The sequence below is a fragment of the Ranitomeya imitator genome, chromosome 5 (assembly GCF_032444005.1).
Source record: "Ranitomeya imitator isolate aRanImi1 chromosome 5, aRanImi1.pri, whole genome shotgun sequence".
NCBI classification, from domain to species: domain Eukaryota; kingdom Metazoa; phylum Chordata; class Amphibia; order Anura; family Dendrobatidae; genus Ranitomeya; species Ranitomeya imitator.
The window spans coordinates 50,098,943-50,118,495 of record NC_091286.1 but is presented as its reverse complement, the minus strand read 5'-3'; the positions used below and the strand labels follow the sequence as shown (position 1 = coordinate 50,118,495).

Genomic DNA, 19,553 nt, shown 5'->3' with positions numbered 1-19,553 from the left:
GGGCGCATGCGCAGTGCGCCCGCCGAATCTGCCGGCCGGCAGATTCGTTACAAAGTGCATTTTGATCACTGAGATATAACCTATCTCAGTGATCAAAATAAAAAAAATAGTAAATGACCCCCCCCCCCCTTTGTCACCCCCATAGGTAGGGACAATAAAAAAAATAATTTTTTTTTTTTTTTTCACTAAGGTTAGAATAGGGTTAGGGTTAGGGGTAGGGTTAGGGGTAGGGTTAGGGTATTTTCAGCCATTTTAACCCTAAAAAAAATTCCTAGAAAACACACAGACTCTGGCTAGAAAACTGCATCAAAAAACGCATCAAAAAAGGACCAAAAAAGGACCAAAAAAAGGACCTGCGTTTTCTGCCAAGAGCTGCAGTTTTTTAAAAAACAGTCCTGAAAAAAAAAGGATGGAAATCAGGAACGTGTGAACATACCCTTTAGCTTTGATTCAAAACTTGTAATCTGACTTTTTTTCCACATCTTGTAGTTCGCATTTTTTTGTTTTCTTAAAGGTCCCAAAGTTGGAAAGGGTAGGTGAACTCGGCTGACAAATTCATCAGAATTAACATAACAAAAGTTGTGTAAATGACAGAAATGTACCCCAATCGCTGACCGGAGTATATTTTTTGCAGTGTTGCACCAAATTCATTAAGAGGAGTATGCTTGTTTGGCACATCTTACTCCAGTGCAGGTTATCGACACTGGCATATAAAACACCAGTACTGATATGAGCTTTCTCACTCTCTTGCTTTCAAACAGGATCATACACAGCTGTTGTGACGTAGATTTTCAAAGCAAGTACACTAGCATCATACGGTCTAAGATCTATGTATTTATGTATGCAGCGCGCATACGGAAATTTAGTGGCAATATAAGGGACTATGGAGCTCTGTATTTGAAAATAACAAAAACTTGGAAAAATATTGGAACTAAATAAAAAAACTAAGAAGATTCACTTTCAACAAACCCAATGCCTCCAATTTCAAAGAATAAAGGATGGCAGCTCTCAGGTAAAAATTCTAACAAAAGAACAACAGAAAACAAGAAAAAGCCTATGAGCAATTTATGGGTTAATGCCTTTTTTTTTTTTTAACTAAAAGGGATTTTTCAAAAGACAACAAAAATAAAGACTTTATGGAAATAAGGCAATGCGATGTGCACTTCATCCAAATTCACCATTCTGCCTCGCCGATGGCCTTTGAAAAAATATAGTCTTTTCCTCCAAAGCACATGACTCCATCTTTTAAGTAGAATTTCCACTTATTTTTGCTTCTGTGGATCTGGAAAAGAAAAAAAAAAAGTTAAAAGTTCTAATAGAACATTTCCTCTGGAAGCAATCTAGGTTTATAGCAGTTATTGCAGAAAAAAACAGCTAATCCATTCAGTGAAGTTGCTCAGTTTATCGCTTCTTGCATCAAGCAAACCATCCTAACAGTCGCCAGATAATTTGGCTGCTGAATACAATATTCATTTTTTACTTCGCCTCACAAGGAGACGCTCTAAAAGGAAAAAGCAGCAGGGGGGGATCGAAAAGGGAAAGGAAAGCTGTGTACTTACAATGTAGAAAACAATGTTTCATGTAAGACTCTGTTCACATTACAGTAGAGCCTTGCATCAGACATATTCTTATGGAATAGTCCCCAAAGTATACCTCCTGTATAGCCTAATGGCACCTGTTATCGGATATGTGATGCGTTAATGAGACGACTGCTTTATTACAGTTACTGTATGTATGTTTTACTCTAAGACACTGTGGCATTTCATAAAAAAAATATTTTAAAGAGCCAGACGGGGTGATAAGTCCGAGGCCGGCACCCGGAGATATATCCCCACTCTGTTACCCTTGATTGACAGGTCACACATTGGGAAAGACTGGTCAGTCTAGTAGGGAAGCCTGGGGACAGAAGCCATCAGGGTCTAGTCAGCTGAGACACATTCCCCAGAAGCTCTTCCAAAAAGATCTTCTCCGAAATGCTGCAGTGTTTCAGAGTAAACCATACCTGGCTGTAACAGAGCCGCAGGCATCAGATTCAGGCTTAGGTACCATGAATCTGCTTGTCAAGTTCTCTTTAAAAATATGTAAGGCTGAATTTTTTTTATGGTGGCCCACAGTAGAAATGAATCTGGTCAAACCCCCTGAAAAGGCATTAAAGAAAGTTCCGAAACCTATAGATACGTTCAATAAATCTGACAAGTGCTTGGAGGATAGGAGTAGTAGTCTGAGCTATGTTACATTCAAGAAACCTGGAGGACAATTTAAAGGATTAGACCATGCGGTTTATTCTCAACGTGTTTCGAAGCAGAACCAACTTCACAATCAGAAGACTCATAGGATTGTGGATCTCCTCATGAAGACGTTGGTTCAACTTCGAAACGCGTGGAGGAGAAAACGCATGTTCCAATCCTTGACAATGTCCTCAGGATTTCTCAAGTCTAGCACAGTAGCGCCGATTATTACTCCTAGCCTCCTACATGGTGGGATCTCCCACCTGAGGGTACTGCAGAAGCTGTCATACCATAATTCCTCAGTTGCCCAATAGGTGGACATTTCCTTTACTTCTCGCCTAGACTAATTTCTCCACTGGATAAGACCCTATTACGCTTGATGTCCCCCCTCTCTCCAATAAATGTGCCAAGCGCACACCTCAATCATTGCAATAGCTCAGAAATGTACCCCTATAAAAGGACACCTAAAACCGCATTAAAAAAAAGGTTACTTTTGTGGACGTTTTATGTGGAAGCAGCACAAGAAAAGAATCATGCTGTCTTGTCATCATTCCAATTCTGGGCAGCATTGGTGAACCACTTCATACTGGACATGGGTGGCACATTCAAGGGATCGAATAGTATAGACTAACACGGCACTCTATAGTAAAGGTGTTGTTGGTGCTCAAGTCAGGCATCCAACCCGTCAAAATATAATAATAAACTTGGCACTCAGTATTTGAACAAAAAAGAGCTTCCTTTTATTTGTGTATCCAGACAAAAATGGTTATGAATGTTTTTGGTCCGTCACAGGACCTTCATCAGAACATTCTTTAACATCAAAGTCTGCATTCCAAAACGTCACTACTTCCATTCCGAGCCCCGACGTGTGCCCAAACAAAGGTTCCCCCCCCAAAATATGGGGTATCAGCGTACTCAAGACAAACTGGACAACAACTTTTGATGTCCAATTTCTCCTGTTACTCTTATAAAAATAAAAAATTGCAGGCTAAAAAATAATTTTTGAGGAAAGAAAAATGATTTTTTATTTTCACGGCTCTGCGTTATAAACTTCTGTGAAGCACTTGGGGGTTTAAAGTGGTCATCGCACATCTAGGTTAGTTCCATGGGAGGTCTAGTTTCCAAAATGGGGTCACATGTGGGGGAGCTCCAATGTTTAGGCACACAGGGGCTCTCCAAACGCGACATGGTGTCCGCCAACGATTGGAGCTAATTTTTCATTCAAAAAGTCAAATGGCGCTCCTTCCCTTCCGAGCCCTGCCGTGTGCCCAAACAGTGGTTTACCCCCACATGTGAGGTATCAATGTACTCAGGAGAAATTGCCCAATAAATTTTAGGATCCATTTTATCCTGTTGCCCATGCGGAAATGAACAAATTGAGGCTAAAAGAAATTTTTTGTGAAAAAAAAAGTAATTTTTCATTTTTACGGATCAATTTGTGAAGCACCTGGGGGTTCAAAGTGCTCACTATGCATCTAGATAAGTTCCTTGGAGGGTCTAGTTTCCAAAATGGGGTCACTTGTGGGGGAGCTCCAATGTTTAGGCACACAGGGGCTCTCCAAACGCGACAGGGTGTCCGCTAATGATTGGAGCCAATTTTTCATTGAAAAAGTCAAATGGCGCTCCTTCCCTTCAGAGCCCTGTCGTGTGCCCAAACAGTGGATTCCCCACACATAAGGGGTATTGGCGTACTCAGGACAAATTGTACAATAACTTTTGGGGTCCAGTTTCTCTTTTTACCCTTGGGAAAATAAAAAAAAAATTGTTGCTAAAAGATCATTTTTTTGACTAAACAGTTAAATGTTCATTTTTTCCTTCCATGTTGCTTCTACTGCTGCGAAGCACTTGAAGGGTTAATAAACTTCTTGAATGTGGTTTTGAGCACCTTGAGGGGTGCAGTTTTTAGAATGGTGTCAGTTTGGGGTATTTTCAGCCATATAGACCCCTCAAACTGACTTCAAATGTGAGGTGGTCCCTAAAAAAAATGGTTTTGTAAATTTCGTTGTAAAAATGAGAAATCGCTGGTCAAATTTTAACTCTTATAACTTCCTAGCAAAAAAAAAAATTTGTTTCCAAAATTGTGCTGATGTAAAGTAGACATGTGGTTAATGTTATTTATTAACTATTTTGTGTAACTCTCGTTTAACAGAATAAAAATTCAAAATTGCGAAATTTTCAAAATTTTAGCCAAATTTCCATTTTTTTCACACACAAAAACGCAAAAATTATCGACCTAAATTTACCACTATCGTGAAGCCCAATATGTCACGAAAAAACTGTCTCAGAACCGCTAGGATCCGTTGAAGCGTTCCTAAGTTATTACCTCATAAAGGGACACTGGTCAGAATTGCAAAAAACGGCCAGATCATGAAGGTCAAAATAGGCTGGGTCATGAAGGGGTTAATTGAGGCTAAATGTAAGGGTTTGAACGGTTCCTTTGTCAAAGTTGAAAGGACTAGGTTAAGATCCCATGGTACGGTTTTATTTTTGTGTATGGGTCTAGCTCTACCAGCTGCCTTAATAAACCTCGAAACCCAAGTTATTGGCAATGTTACAAGAGAGCAGGGCACCCAGGGCTGAGATCTGTACTTTTAGTGTACTTGTGGAAAGATTTAACTCCAAACCCTTTTTTTTTTTTTTTTTTATATATGTGTGTTTTTATTGAAGTTTTTGTAATAAGGGGAAGGGAGGATAGGGGAAGGAAAGGGTGGGATATGAAGCATTCAAGAATAATTAAAATTTAGAGAACTCACAATGCACATTTCACATTTCAAACATTAACTTTAACAGTGTTAATATTATAGGTATTTCGATCCCTGAAACACAAAAACACAGAAAAGAATAATTTTTGTGGAAGGAGATAAAGACGGCACCGCTGGATCATAAAACCAGATAAAACAACCAGCAAGTTAAGTAATGCAGAATTTGTCACTCCAAACTCTCCATTTTTTGAAGTACTTGGAAACATTATTATTGTTCAAAGCAAATCTCCATTCTAGGGTGCGGTGTAGGTGTACCTGATCGATAATGTCCTTCAACGTGGGAGGACTGGATTTTTTCCAGTAAAAGGCTATTGCATTTTTAACCACTAAGAAAATGTGTATGATAACCAGTCTCACCAAAACGTGAAACTGGTCTAAGTCAAGGGATAACAACGCGCTCTGTGGAGTAATTGTGAAATTATCAACAAACGAGGCAATGTGTTTCGCTACCTGTAGCAAATAATTTGATAATTTTTGGACAAACCCAAAACAAGTGATATACACTACCCAGGAGCCCACATCCTCTCCAACAAAGAGAAGAATGTTCGTGATTCATGTGAGACATTCTTACGGGTGTCAGGTACCACCTCGTCATGACTTTAAAAAAGGACTCATGCAAGGCCATGGAGATATTAGACCTGTATGTACTGACTATAGCGCTGTCCCATTGCTCAGCTGTAAATTCCTTATTGATATCAGCCTCCCATCTTTTCATGTATACATTTTTAGAATTGCGGTCTTTGGCAAAGCATCTATAGAGGCTCTTTAGGCTCCATATATTTTTGTTGTTAGGACTGCACAGCAGTGAAGCAAAAGTTTCCAGATCCATAGTTTTTCCTAGCATAATTTTTTGAATGGCCTCTTTTAACATAAAATAGACCATTAGTTCGGATGAGGGAAGGTTGTATTTTGCTTTCATCTCACTAAAAGTGAGAAAACTGTTACCATTAAAAATGTTTCCAATTCTCTTTATTTCTGAGTCATGCCAGATTTTAGGTAGGGGTTTTTTGAAAATACGAATTAGTACCTGAAGGGGGAATTTAGTAATATGTTCAATTTTGTTTGTGGTACTCCAACCCCTTTTTAAGAAATTCTAAGATCTGACGTATCGGCACCCCTTCTTCAACGTTAAAATCTGAAGTGGCCAGAAACTTCTTCCAGGTTCTAGAGTAGATCTTTGTTGTGATTTGTTTTCTACTTTTCAGAAGGGTATCTACTAAATTTGGGGAGAAGCCTCTGTCTTTTAACAATGACCTTTCAAATTCCATACCGATAAATGGAGTCCCTTCACTTGTGGATGGCTGATCGGTTCCTGGTAGAGCAAGTCCGGAATGTCTGGAAGCACCCAGTGGTCGCCTACTGACATAGTCCTGAGCCACGCTAACCAGGCCCTCCTGGGCCAGAACGGGGAAATTCGTATGACTCTTGCCTGATCCTCCCTGATTTTCCTCACCACTAGAGGCAACAGGGTCAATGGTGGGAATGTGTAAGCCAAAGAAAAATCCCATCTTATCAAAAAGGCGTCCACTACCAGAGGATTCTCCCTGGGGTTTAGGGAACAGAATTTTCTCACTTTTCTGTTGTCTCTGGTGGCAAAGTAGTCCACCTCTGGTTGACCTCATTTGCAGACAATCTGATAGAAGATGTTCAGAGACCATTCTCCTTGCCTTAGAGTATTGTGGCTCAGGAAGTCTGCCTTTAAGTTTTCCTTCCCTCTGATATGAAGTGCAGTTAAAGATTGAAAAGGTTTTTCTGCTGTTTGGAATAGGCGATCCGCCACTTGCGTCAGAGTCTCGGAATGCGTTCCACCTTGGTGATTTACATAAGCCACTGCCACCTGGTTGTCCGCGAGGATCTTGACATGGTGACCCTGTAGATATACAAGGAGTTTTTTTAACTGATAGTTCAATTGCCATTAACTCCCACTGATTGGATGAAGCTCTCACCTGGAAGACCCATTGCCCCTGAACCAAAATGTCACCCATATGGGCCCCCCAACCCGAAGGACTAGCATCTGTGGTTATTACACGAGTCACGTGTGTCACCCAGGGAACACCTGCAGATAAGTTATTTAGCCACCATCTAAGAGACGTAAGGGTTAATGGACTGAATATTATCTGACCCTGCAAGGACCCTTCTAAGGCTCTATCATTAACCAGCACCTCTGACTGTAAAGGTCTAGTGTGAAACTGAGCCCATCGGACAGCTGGGATACATGAAATCAGGGGTCCTAACAGGGACATAGCTTGCCTAAGGGTCATGGAGGGTCTATCGATCGCCTTTAACACCTGTTGTTGAATATGTAATAACTTATCTGGCGGAAGACAACATTGCTGGGTCTCTGAATCTAACAGTAGACCTAGGAATCTCTGATTATTTAGGGGCTGTAACCGGGATTTCTCATAATTTATAATCCAGCCTAGGTGTTCTACTCTGGCCCTAGCCATTCCTACTTGTGATAGGCATTGGTCTGCTGAATTCCCCACTATAAGGAAATCATCTAAATAGGGGATAACAAGAATATTGGATTCTCGTAAATGCGCCATGACCTCAGAAACTATCTTTGTAAACACCCTAGGGGCAGCTGATAGACCGAAGGAAAGTGCCCTAAACTGAAAATGGCGAAATAATACTCCCATAAGAACCGCCACCCTTAGGAATTTCTGGAATTCTTCATGGATAGGTACATGATAATACGCGTCTTTTAAATCTACGTCTACCATGAAACAGTTTTTAAACAGCATCTTTATTGTTGAACTGATTAATTCCATTTTGAAGGCTCTATTAACCAGAAACTCATTAAGAGACTTAAGGTTTATAATGGTTCTAAATGATTTGTCTGGTTTTTGAATAAGAAATAGAGGAGAGTAGAATCCTCTACCTCTCTCAGATTCTGGAACCTCAATCAGAACTCCTAAGGCACAAGTTCACAACTTCCGCTTCCAATGTTGTTTGTTCAAGGGGAGAAGAGCGCAAGGGAGTTAATTTAAATTTATCTTGTGGAAGGTGACTAAACTCAAGTCTGAGTCCATCCGATATTATACTCCGCACCCAATCACTATTTGTGATTTCTGACTATGCTGAAAAGAAGGCCGACAATCTCCCCCCAAAGGAATCGCTTGTCATTGGTCAGGTTTTTGCGCTCTCTTGAGGAACGGCGGAACATAAAGCCCGTACCTATTCTGCATTTATCCTCCCATCTAAAATGGTCTCTAGTGGGTGACAATGTGCGCTTTCTTCCCTGACCAAATCTCTTTCTGTTTGAAAGGACGACGGTAGGACACAGATGATAAGTTAGGGAATTTTATCTGGTCATCCCCTGCTTTCTCCAGCAAGTCATCTAGGGTCGGACCGAACAGATACTCCCCTTTGCATGGAATAGCGCAGAGTTTTGATCACTTCTGAATGTTCCCCGACCAGCATTTCAACCACAAGGCTCTACGAGCCGCGTTAGAAAGTCCCGCTGCTCTGGCCGCCATTTTAAATGAAACTGAGGTGTCCGATAGGAAGGCAGCGGCCTCTTGAATCACTGGTAGAGCATTCAGAATTATATCTTTGGAAGCACCCTCTTTCAGCTGGGACTCCAACTGATCCAGCCAGACCATCAAGGATCTGGCCGTACAAGTTGCTGCTACTGCTGGTCTTAAGAGAACCGGCTGCCATTTCCCAGGTATCCTTAAGGAAGGTGTCTGCCTTCCTATCAAGGGGATCTTTAAGGGTCCCCCATATCCTCAAATGGTATTGAGGCTTTCTTTGATGCTTTTGCCACTGCAGCACCTAATTTAGGGGCCTTGTCCCAAGTGTTAACTGCTGGATCGTCGAAGGGGTATCTGCACTTCAGCCCGGTGGTAAAGAACCCATTTTTTTCAGGTTTTTTGCCATTCCCCAAAAATTAGTTCCTGAATTTTATCGTTCAACGGGAAAGACCTACGCTTTCTTTGATCCAGCCCGCTGAACATCATCTCTTGTTTGGCAAGCTGCAATTTAGGTTCGGCTATGCCCATCGTTCCTCTGACTGATTTTACTAGCTTGTCTACCCGATCCAGAGGCAGGCAGAACCGGCCAGAGTCTTCTTCTGACGAAGAGGATGAGGGAACTGAATCATAGGAACCCTCTTCTCTTTCCCCTTCTGAAGAATCAGAGTCCGAAGGGGCCTTGTATTTTGAACTTCCCGCTTGGGACAGGGACCTCAGGAATTCCCTCACTTCCGCTCTGACCATCTCTTTTAGGCTTGCCACATTCAAAGATTCTTCTGCTACCTGGGGAGGACAGTAAAGGTGATATCGTCCATCTGGACCTAATGTCACTCCGCCCCCACCCTTCCTTTAGACCTCACCGTCTGCTGGATACAGGGGGTGCATAATTTTCGGGGGCATGAATCTGGCAAAGGGACTCCACAGAGAACCTATCACAGTGATCAAAATAAAAAAAGTAAATACCCCCCCCCCCCCTTTATCACCCCCATAGGTAAGGAACATAAAATAAAGAACATATATTTACTTTTATTTTTCCACTAGGGTTAGAACTAGGGTTAGGGTTGCAATTAGCGATAGGGTTGCAATTAGGGTTAGAATTAGGGTTACAGTTGCAATTAGGGTTAGGGTTGTGGTTAGGGTTAGAATTAGGGTTAGAAATAGGCTATGTGCACATGGTGCGGATTTGGCTGTGGATCCGCAGCCTATTGGCCGCTGCAGATTCGTAGCAGTTTTCCATCACGTTTACAGTACCATGTAAACCTATGGAACACCAAATCCGCTGTGCCCATGGTGCGGAAAATACAGCGCAGAAACGCGGCGCTGTATTTTCCGCAGCATCTCAATTCTTTGTGCAGGTTACGCAGCATTTTACACCTGTTCCTCAATAGGAATCCGCAGGTGAAATCTGTACAAAAAACACTGGAAATTGTTATATGATGAACCTAATTCTGTGGATCAAGCTGAGAAGACCTTGTTGGCCCTGTCTCAGGGTCAAGAGGCGGCAGAATTGTATTGTCAGAAATTCAGAAAATGGTCTGTGTTGACTAAATGGAATGATGATGCTTTGGCGGCAATTTTCAAAAAGGGTCTTTCTGAATCCGTTAAAGATGTTATGGTGGGGTTTCCCACGCCTTCCGGTCTGAGTGATTCTATGTCTCTGGCCATTCAGATTGACCGGCGCTTGCGGGAGCAGTGCCTTTTACAACCTGCGGATTTTTCAAAAACGGTGCGGAAAAATCCTCACACGAATCCGCAACGTGGGCACATAGCCTTAGGGTTGGAATTAGAGTTAGGGTTGGAACTAGGGTTATGGGTTGGAAATAGGGTTAAGATTAGGGTTAGGGGTGTGTTGGGGTTAGGGTTAGGCTTGTGGTTAGGGTTATGGTTGGGATTAGGGGTGTTGGGGTTAGGGTTGCAATTAGAGTTATGGCTAGAGTTGGGATTAGGGTTAGGGGTGTGTTGGGGTTACTGTTGGAGTTAAAATTGAGGGGTTTCCACTGTTTAGGCACATCAGGAGTCTCCAAACGCGACATGGCGCCACCATTGATTCCAGCCAATCTTCCGTTCAAAAAGTCAAATGGTGCTCCCTACCTTCCGAGCCCCGACGTGCGCCCAAACAGTGGGGCATAAGCATACTCAACAACTTTGGGGGTCTAATTTCTCCTGTTACCTTTGGGAAAAAAAAAAAAAATGGGGGCTAAAAAATTATTTTTGTGGGGAAACAAAATTATTTTTTATTTTCATGGCTGTTATAAACTTCTGTGAAGCACTTGGGGGTTCAAAGTGCTCACCACATATCTAGATAAGTTCCTTGGGGGGTCTATTTTCAAAAATGCGGTCACTTGTGAGGGGTTTCTACTGTTTAGGCACATCAACGGCTCTGCAAAGGCAACGTGACACCCGCAGACCATTCCATCAAAGTCTGCATTTCAAAACGTCACTACTTCCCTTCCGAGCCCTGCCGTGTGCCCAAACAGTGGTTTACCCCCACATGTGAGGTATCGTGTACTCAGGAGAAATTGGCCAACAAATTTTAGGATCCATTTTATTCTGTTGCCCATGTGAAAATGAACAAATTGAGGCTAAAATAAATTTTTTGTGAAAAAAAAAAAGTACTTTTTCATTTTTACGGATCAGTTTGTGAAGCACCTGGGGGTTCAAAGTGCTCACTATGCATCTAGATAAGTTCCTTGGGGGGTCTAGTTTCCAAAATGGGATCACTTGTGGGGGAGCTACAATCTTTAGGCACACAGGAGCTCTCCAAACGTGACATGGTGTCCGCTAAAGGAAATTGGAGCCAATTTTTCATTCAAAAAGTCAAATAGTGCTCCTTCCCTTCCGAGCCCTGTCGTGCGCCCAAACAGTGGTTTCCTCCCCCCCACCCCCACATATGGGGTATATGCATAATACGGCCAAATTGTACAATAACTTTTGGGGTCCAGTTTCTCCTTTTACCCTTAGGAAAATAAAATTGTTGCCAAAAGATAATTTTTTTGACTAAAAAGTTAAATGTTTATTTTTTCCTTCCATGTTGCTTTTCTGCTGTGAAGCACCTGAGGGGTTAATAAACTTCTTGAATGTGGTTTTGAGTACCTTGAGGGGTTCACTTTTTAGAATGGTGTCACTTTGGGGTATTTTCAGCCATATAGACCCCTCAAACTGACTTCAAATGTGAGGTGGTCCCTATAAAAAAAATGCTTTTGTAAATTTTGTTGTAAAAATGGGAAATCGCTGGTCAAATTTTAACCCTTATAACTTCCTAGCAAAAAAAATGTTGTTTCCAAAATTGTGCTGATGTAAAGTAGACATGTGGGTAATGCTATTTATTAACTATTTTGTGTCACATAACTCTCTCGTTTAACAGAATAAAAATTCAAAATTTGAAAATTGTGAAATTTAAAATTATCGACCTAAATTTACCACTAACATGAAGCCCAATATGTCACGAAAAAAATCAATCTCAGAATTGCTAGGATCCGTTGAAGCGTTCCTGAGTTATTAACTCATAAAGGGACACTGGTCAGAATTGCAAAAAATGGACAGGTCATTAAGGTCAAAATAGGCTGGGTCATGAAGGGCTTAACCTCAGACCCATATCATGACCATTTCGAAAGCCATTAAGTGCTATTTTGAAGGCTGGGAAAAGTATATAATATCTACAAAAATATATATAGCTGTCCCCTAACACAACGTGTAACCTGATATTATGTAATGAGGCCTGTAGTTAGAAGGCCGTTCTTGGCATCATACAGAGACACACCTTACAGGGACAGACACACACTCCATACAGTGATAGACACACTCCATACAGAGACACACACACACACACTCCATACAGAGACGGACACAAACACACACTCCCCATACAGGTACACACATGCACACACACCCCATACAGGGACACGCATACACACACACACACACACACACACCCCAAACAGGGACACGCATGTGCACACACACCCCAGAGACATGCATGCGCACACAGACCCCATACAGGGACATGCATGCGCACAGACCCCATACAGGGACATGCATGCGCACAGACCCCATACAGGTACATGGATGCGCACACAGACCCCATACAGGTACATGCATGCGCACACAAATACACACACCAAACAGGGACATAGATGCACACACACAGTACAGAGACACTCATGCACACCAAACAGGGATACACGCATGTACACACCATACAGGAATACACACATGCACACCTCCCCCTACAGGGACAAAAATATGCACACCCACCATACAGGGACACAACACACACCACCCCATACAGGGACACGCATGCGAGCGCACACACACACAATACAGGGGACACACCCCATACAGGGATACGCATACACACACCATATAGGGGCACACACAATACAGAGACACACCCTACAGGGATACACGCACACACCATACAGGGACAGACACAAGTACACACCAGCGTGCACCCCACATAGGCATTCACCCCATACAGGGAGACATCAATGTCAGCACTTGACATAAAAAAAAAAGCTGCTTGGCAAAAGTCAATGGTAATTGAACAGCTGGAGTACCTTGTCGTACTGACAAACTATAACGTTATCAGTGTCAAAAAGGTCTGGAACTTCTTGTTCACTCACATCATCTCCAGAATTTAAAGGATCCTAGAGAGAGGAAAAAAAACTAAATTAAAATAAGGGTGTAAAAAAAAAAAGGCATTACATGCAGAGCCTAATGCTAAGTTCACACCTGGCGTTTTTGCTGCATTTTTCATGCTAATATTCAGCTGTGTTTTACAGTACCATCAAATCCTACGAGATTTCAGAAATCTCATTTTTTGTCATCAGTATTTTGTACTTTGCATGTTTTTTTTGGACATAGAGCATGTCACTTCTTTCAGAGTTTTTCATCCATTGATTTGAGTGGGTAGTGAAAAAACGCTGAAAAAAAACGCAGGTGTCAGGTTTTGCTGCGGTTTTTTGTGCCAAAACTGAATTCTATGGAATAGGACTTTTTTTCAACACTAAACTTTATCAGCATGCACAAGAGACAAATCTTAGCATGCCAAAAACCCCAGCAAAACACATGAAAAACCAGGGAAAAAATGCTTTTTTTTGCAGCTTCTTTCCTACCAAGAGATTAGGTTTTCTGCAGAAAAAAAAAACCAAAGCTGGAAAAAACGCTTAGTGTGAACTTACCCTTAAGCTGCAGTTATGTACACAAGGTAACAGCAGAATTCCAAATCTCACTTTAGAAATGTGCCACTTTTTACTGAAAATCACTAACACAGAGGCTCCACAATGTCAAGATTTTCACTAAAAAGGCACAATCATCCTATACAGGGGAAAAAAAAAATGTTGCAAGCTATTTATTCGATATAAGCAGAGGACGATGTTAAAGGGGTTGTCTAATGATAGACATTTATGGCATATTCCTGTAGAAAAATATCGGGTAGGTGTGGGTCTAAGAAGTTGGTGTGCCCTCATTGATTTCCAGGTATGGGGGTTCCTTTATATTTAAATGTTTTGCCTATTTCTTGTATTTCATGTTCAAAAATAAATAGTTATGTTGCCGCATGGTATATGCAACTCCTCCCGTAACTTTATATTTTTTTTCTAACAGTTCACGTGATTTGATATGGACTCCCAGGATAACTTTATAGTGTAATATTCCCCCTCAATCTTTTTTAGAAGACTTTTGGAAATCCAGACAGGCGTCTAAACAATTCACTCTTTAATTTCGTCTCATTAAACGGCACCAATAATTTCCGCTGCGTGACAACTCCGAACTGGAATCTCCGAACAGGAGACGTTTGCAGCAGACTAGGACATGTGGGCCCTTTATTACACGGAGACTTATCTAGCGGCATAAAATCCATCAGTTTAATTGATTCCTTAAGATGTGTTAGCATGACAGCAATTGGCTATAAAGAATCAAATGAAAGGAAAGGTATTAAAGTGCTACTCTAAATCAGCAGCTTATTAAAAAATAAAACACATTAAACATTAGCACCCGGTGCTCCTATTATAGATGAAAAAGAACTGGAGGAATTGGTCGCTGCATAATTAATAATAATTAAATACTCGGAAGCCAGCAGCCAATGACGAGAGGTAAGAAAAGAAGAAAAATATCTGTTCATGTAGAAGAAACTCGACAATGGGATTAAAGGTAACTTGATGAATAAGGTACTAAAATAAATTAATGTACAGAGCTTATACTTCAACCGTAGTTGCAGAATTTATTTTTTTTGCTATGCAATGTAAAGGGTTAATCAGCTGGGATTAAAAAAAACAGTTGTGCTTCAGCATGAGTACCTGGTAAGAAATTAACTTTTTTTTTTTTGTTAAATAAATCCATATTACAAGTGAAAATGGGCAACTATGTAATATAATTTCATAGCGAAAAATAAATATCACCACTTAAAGGGAATTGTCATCAGGATTTTACCCCCAAGCTATTTGTATGTGTATGTAGCTCCTTCAAGACAAGCCCAACAATATACATTTACATGGTAAGTCTAGTGATAAATCAGTGCTTGATTTGATATGCAAGAGGCTGAAAATTATTTGTAGATCTGAAGCCTCTGTCACTCCAGCTCTATTGCTTGACCAGAACCACCACCTCCTCCTGTTTGACTGACAGCCTTTAGGCCGGTTTCACACGTCCAGATAATTCCAGTACCGGAAAAAATCGGTACCGGAATTATCCGTGTCCGTGTGCCCCTACATTTCTGTGGCACATCAGTGTGGCACACGTGCAGCACACGTGTGCCGCCCATGTGCCCACTGGGTACCACACGCACCGTGCTGGGTACCACACGTACCAGCATCTGGTGCTGAAGCCGCGATTCATATCTTCCCTGCAGCAGTGTTTGCTGCAGAGAAGATATGAATAATAGTGTTTAAAATAAAGATCTATGTGCCCAGCGCCCTCCCAGCCCCTGTGCGCCCCCCGCTGTTCTGAAAATACTCACCCGACTCGCTCCCTCGCCGGCGCTGCTTCCTGTTCTGGCCGCATCTTCTCCTGTATGCGGTCACGTGGGGCCGCTGATTACAGTAATGAATATGCGGCTCCACCCCTATGGGAGGTGGAGCCGCATATTCATTACTGTAAATGAGCGGCCCCACGTGACCACATACAGGAGAAGATGCGGCCAGAACAGGAAGAAGCGACAGCCAACGAGGGAGCTGGGTGAGTATTTTCAGAACAGCGGGGGGCCGCACAGGGGGTGGGAGGGCGGGGGGCACATAGATCTTTATTTTAAACACTATTATTCATATCTTCTCTGCAGCAAACACTGCTGCAGGGAAGATATGAATCGCGGCTTCAGCACCAGTGGGGGGGGACAGCGCTTAATGTAGCGCTGTCTCCTGCACGGCACACGGACTGCACACGGACAACGTCCGTGTGCGGTACGTGTTTTACACGGACCCATTGACTTTAATGGGTCCGTGTAATACGTGCGCACCCACGAACACTGACATGTCTCAGTGTTTGGCACACGGAGATACGGTCCGCAAAAAAATCAATGACATCTGCACAGATGCATTGATTTTTATGTGTCTACGTGTGTCAGTGTCTCCGGTACGTGAGGAAACGGTCACCTCACGTACCGGAGACACTGACGTGTGAAACAGGCCTTATGCTGTGTGACATCAGGCAAAGCAGCTGTCAGTCATGCAGAAGGTGGCATCGCTGGGTGGGGAATAGAGCTGGAGTGACAGAGGCTTAAGATCTACCATAGCTCCTCAGTCAATTCAAACACTGATTTCTCAGAAATGGACTGGCCATGTAAAGGTATTGCTGGACTTGTCTTTGAAAGTTGCACGCACATAAAAAATAGTGGAAAATCCTGCTCTTAAATTTTCTTTTAAAAAAAACAAAACATATTTTTACCTTTCTTCTGCCTCCCGTACTGAGCATACCTGCTGATAAAATCCATACCCAGAACTCCATACACTTGATGCCTCCTACATACATGTATGGACAGAGCGACAGGTAGTAGGGGAGATGGCTGGAGTAAATGGTTGCACAGAGATATTGTTGCTGCTTGCTAGTAAATGTTTTAACCCATCCCAATGCAGGATTCACAGTTACACTGGTCAGCAGCACTACAGTAAAACATCCTTCAGGCCGTTCCTTCTGTCATGAGAGTAGGAATCCATTATTTATGTATTTGGTGTGTATGAGATATATCATAGCAACTAGTCTCCATCCAGTAGCTCAAGAAAAGACAATTCTGTATTGTGCATGCATAGTGAAAACGCAGGATATGAGTCACATAATAAAAGGAAGTAGTGTTATTCCTCATGTACGCACTTGACCTTCATCTAGACTCAAAAAGTGAAGCAACAATGCATAAGGCCTCGATTAAATCAAGTTATTCTATACATTTGCATATCAAGCTCCTGAGTAGATTTATGGACTTCATGATTTCAGGCTTAAAAATAAACCCAGTGTGTAATCTGATCCTGCAGTTATACTTACATGTGTTCTTTGGCAAATGCATGGAGCTGTAGACCCACGAGCTGCCTAGCGGCATTAGATTATAATCCGCAGGTGAGACTTAGGAGCAACAATCCAAGTGTACCTGAATACAGCGCTGTAGTATCATGTGCCGTACCTCCTCAATCACGTCAATCTCCGGATCCTCATCATCGCTGCTATTACTGGTGGAATCGTTAGATCCAGAATCATCTTCCAGCGCCTTCAGATCTTCAGTGTCAATAATACCCAGGAACTCGTTCTCATCAATATCTCTCACCGCTCCTAACTCTTCATCAGAGGACGTATCCCCGGTGCCATCAACCTGAATTATTTCGTTGTCATTTGGAGCCATCTGATTCGCTACAGTAGACAACTTAAAAAAAAAAAAAAAAAAAACAAGAAAACATTAGATTACATTAAAACATTAATTGTGGTATTACTGTATACTAAATCACATCTAATCTGTAACACCATTCACACCACCGGGAAAGTTTGCTTCCACAGTCACTGGTGCGCCAGGTGGTGACATGTGAGGTCATGCCGCATCGCTAGAATAGGCAATCATGGGACAGCTCTATATACACAGTCATAGGGCTCTGCCATGATTGGCTGACAAAGTTACGTGATAAATGATCAAAATGAACGTGACATAGAAAAACAGCAACAGGAACAGGAATTATCCAGCACAGAACCGTGCTAATATGATACTGACATGGTGTAAGCAAAGGGTCAGGAGCGCAGCTGACAATCATAGCAGCCTTCCTGTTCCAACAGCGAAAATCAGAGAAAACCCTGATCTCCGCAGTGTAAGGAGTTCTACACAGTAGTGATTCCGGACTATAAACCGGGCAAAAGGAGCAGACAGGGATAGCCACAGGCACGCACCCACCCCAGACAGGGAGACAGCACCGCACCGGGAGACAGCACCGCACCGGGAGACAGCACCGCACAGGGAGACAGCACCGCACAGGGAGACAGCACCGCACAGGGAGACAGCACCGCACAGGGAGACAGCACCGCACAGGGAGACAGCACCGCACCGGGAGACAGCACCGCACAGGGAGACAGCACCGCACCGGGAGACAGCACCGCACCGGGAGACAGCACCGCACAGGGAGACAGCACCGCACAGGGAGACAGCACCGCACAGGGAGACAGCACCACACAGGGAGACAGCACCACACAGGGAGACAGCACCACACAGGGAGACAGCACCGCACAGGGAGACTGCACCGCACAGGGAGACAGCACCGCACAGGGAGACAGCACCGCACAGGGAGACAGCACCGCACAGGGAGACAGCACCGCACAGGGAGACTGCACCGCACAGGGAGACTGCACCGCACAGGGAGACATCAATGGCCGCACTTGACAGCACCAGAGGACAATGAATGGTTACAGCCATGTAGACATGGTCAACATGTTATCACTAACAGAAAGTTAAAAGGGAATCTGTCAGCAGGATTTCCCCCTCAATCTATTTATATGCACATGTAGCCCTTTCAAAAATCAAGATGAGCAATACCTTTACAAGGTCAGCCTGTTGCTCCGTTACTAAGAAGTGTTAATTGATATAAAATTAGGCTAAGGGTTAAGTGTGAATTGATATAAAAATTAGACTAAAAAGCTATGTTAGATTAGCTCTATTCCTCGCCCAATGCCAACTCCTCCTCATTGATCGACAGCCTCTATGCTGTGTGACTTCAGGCAAAGGGGCTATCAGTCGACCAGGAGGAGATGGCGCAAAGGGGAATAGGGCTGGAGTGACAGAGGCTTCAGATCTACACTCTCATTTGCATATCAGTTCAAGTGCCAATTCCTCAGTAACAGAGGAATAGACTGGCCATGTAAATGTACATCTGGACCTCTTTTTGAAAGACTTACATATTCATATACATAGTGGGGTGGGTGTGAGGAATCCTGTTGACAGATTCCCTTGTTCAGGCTTGGAACAAAAACGTCTGCAGTCACTCCATGTGACTGTGGAAAGCAGAATCGTGACAGTGTGCATATTGGTGGTGCAGGGGGCGGCCACGCGACTGCATGTACACGATTTGCATGTGCCAACTAGTCTCATTCAACTTCTCTCGATTCATTTCTATTGAGAGGCCGAACATGTCTAGAAGCACGACGCACACACAAGGGTTCACATGGCCCTCTGCTTGCACAAGTAATACTGGGGGATTGTGACAGTGGGCACACCGCACGCTGTCAGAATTTATCAGCGTGAGGTCATATACAGTGACTGCAGACTTGTGTCCCTTGCCTGGACAACCCCTTTACAGCTTGGTATTGCTGGAGCAGGGGAAGGGGGTGTTTACTAGGCGAGAATACATTTTTAGGGAATGGTTTATGACATTCCCTGCATTAACACAACCGGAAAAAAAACCTGGATAAATCTTTCAACAATTTCAAGAAAAAACAAAAAACGTTACTTTATAGTAAGTAGAGATACTTTAATAAGCAAAAAAATCAGAGAATTGGACTTTTTAAAACCTCTCGGTATACAATGAAGCTTACATTCTTTATTATTGCCCCAGATGAAATATTCTGTGGTATGAAGAGAAAGATTCAAGAAGAGATCAGGCTCCGAAGATGGCAATCCTCACAGATTTAAT

The 19,553-nt window shown here is 42.7% G+C and overlaps 1 protein-coding gene across 1 annotated transcript in view; it reads right to left on the bottom strand.

The window, feature by feature from the left end:
* Positions 1-235: 235 nt before the first annotated feature.
* GTF2A1L (general transcription factor IIA subunit 1 like) overlaps positions 236-19,553 on the bottom strand; it is a 78,500-nt gene continuing 59,182 nt past the window's right edge. The window contains exons 7-9 of the mRNA XM_069768655.1: positions 17,072-17,308; positions 13,023-13,112; positions 236-1,282 (exon numbers count right to left, since the gene is read on the bottom strand). Coding sequence (XP_069624756.1) covers positions 1,175-1,282; positions 13,023-13,112; positions 17,072-17,308 — 435 coding nt within the window. The 3' untranslated portion in view covers positions 236-1,174. The remainder of the gene's footprint in view (positions 1,283-13,022; positions 13,113-17,071; positions 17,309-19,553) is intronic.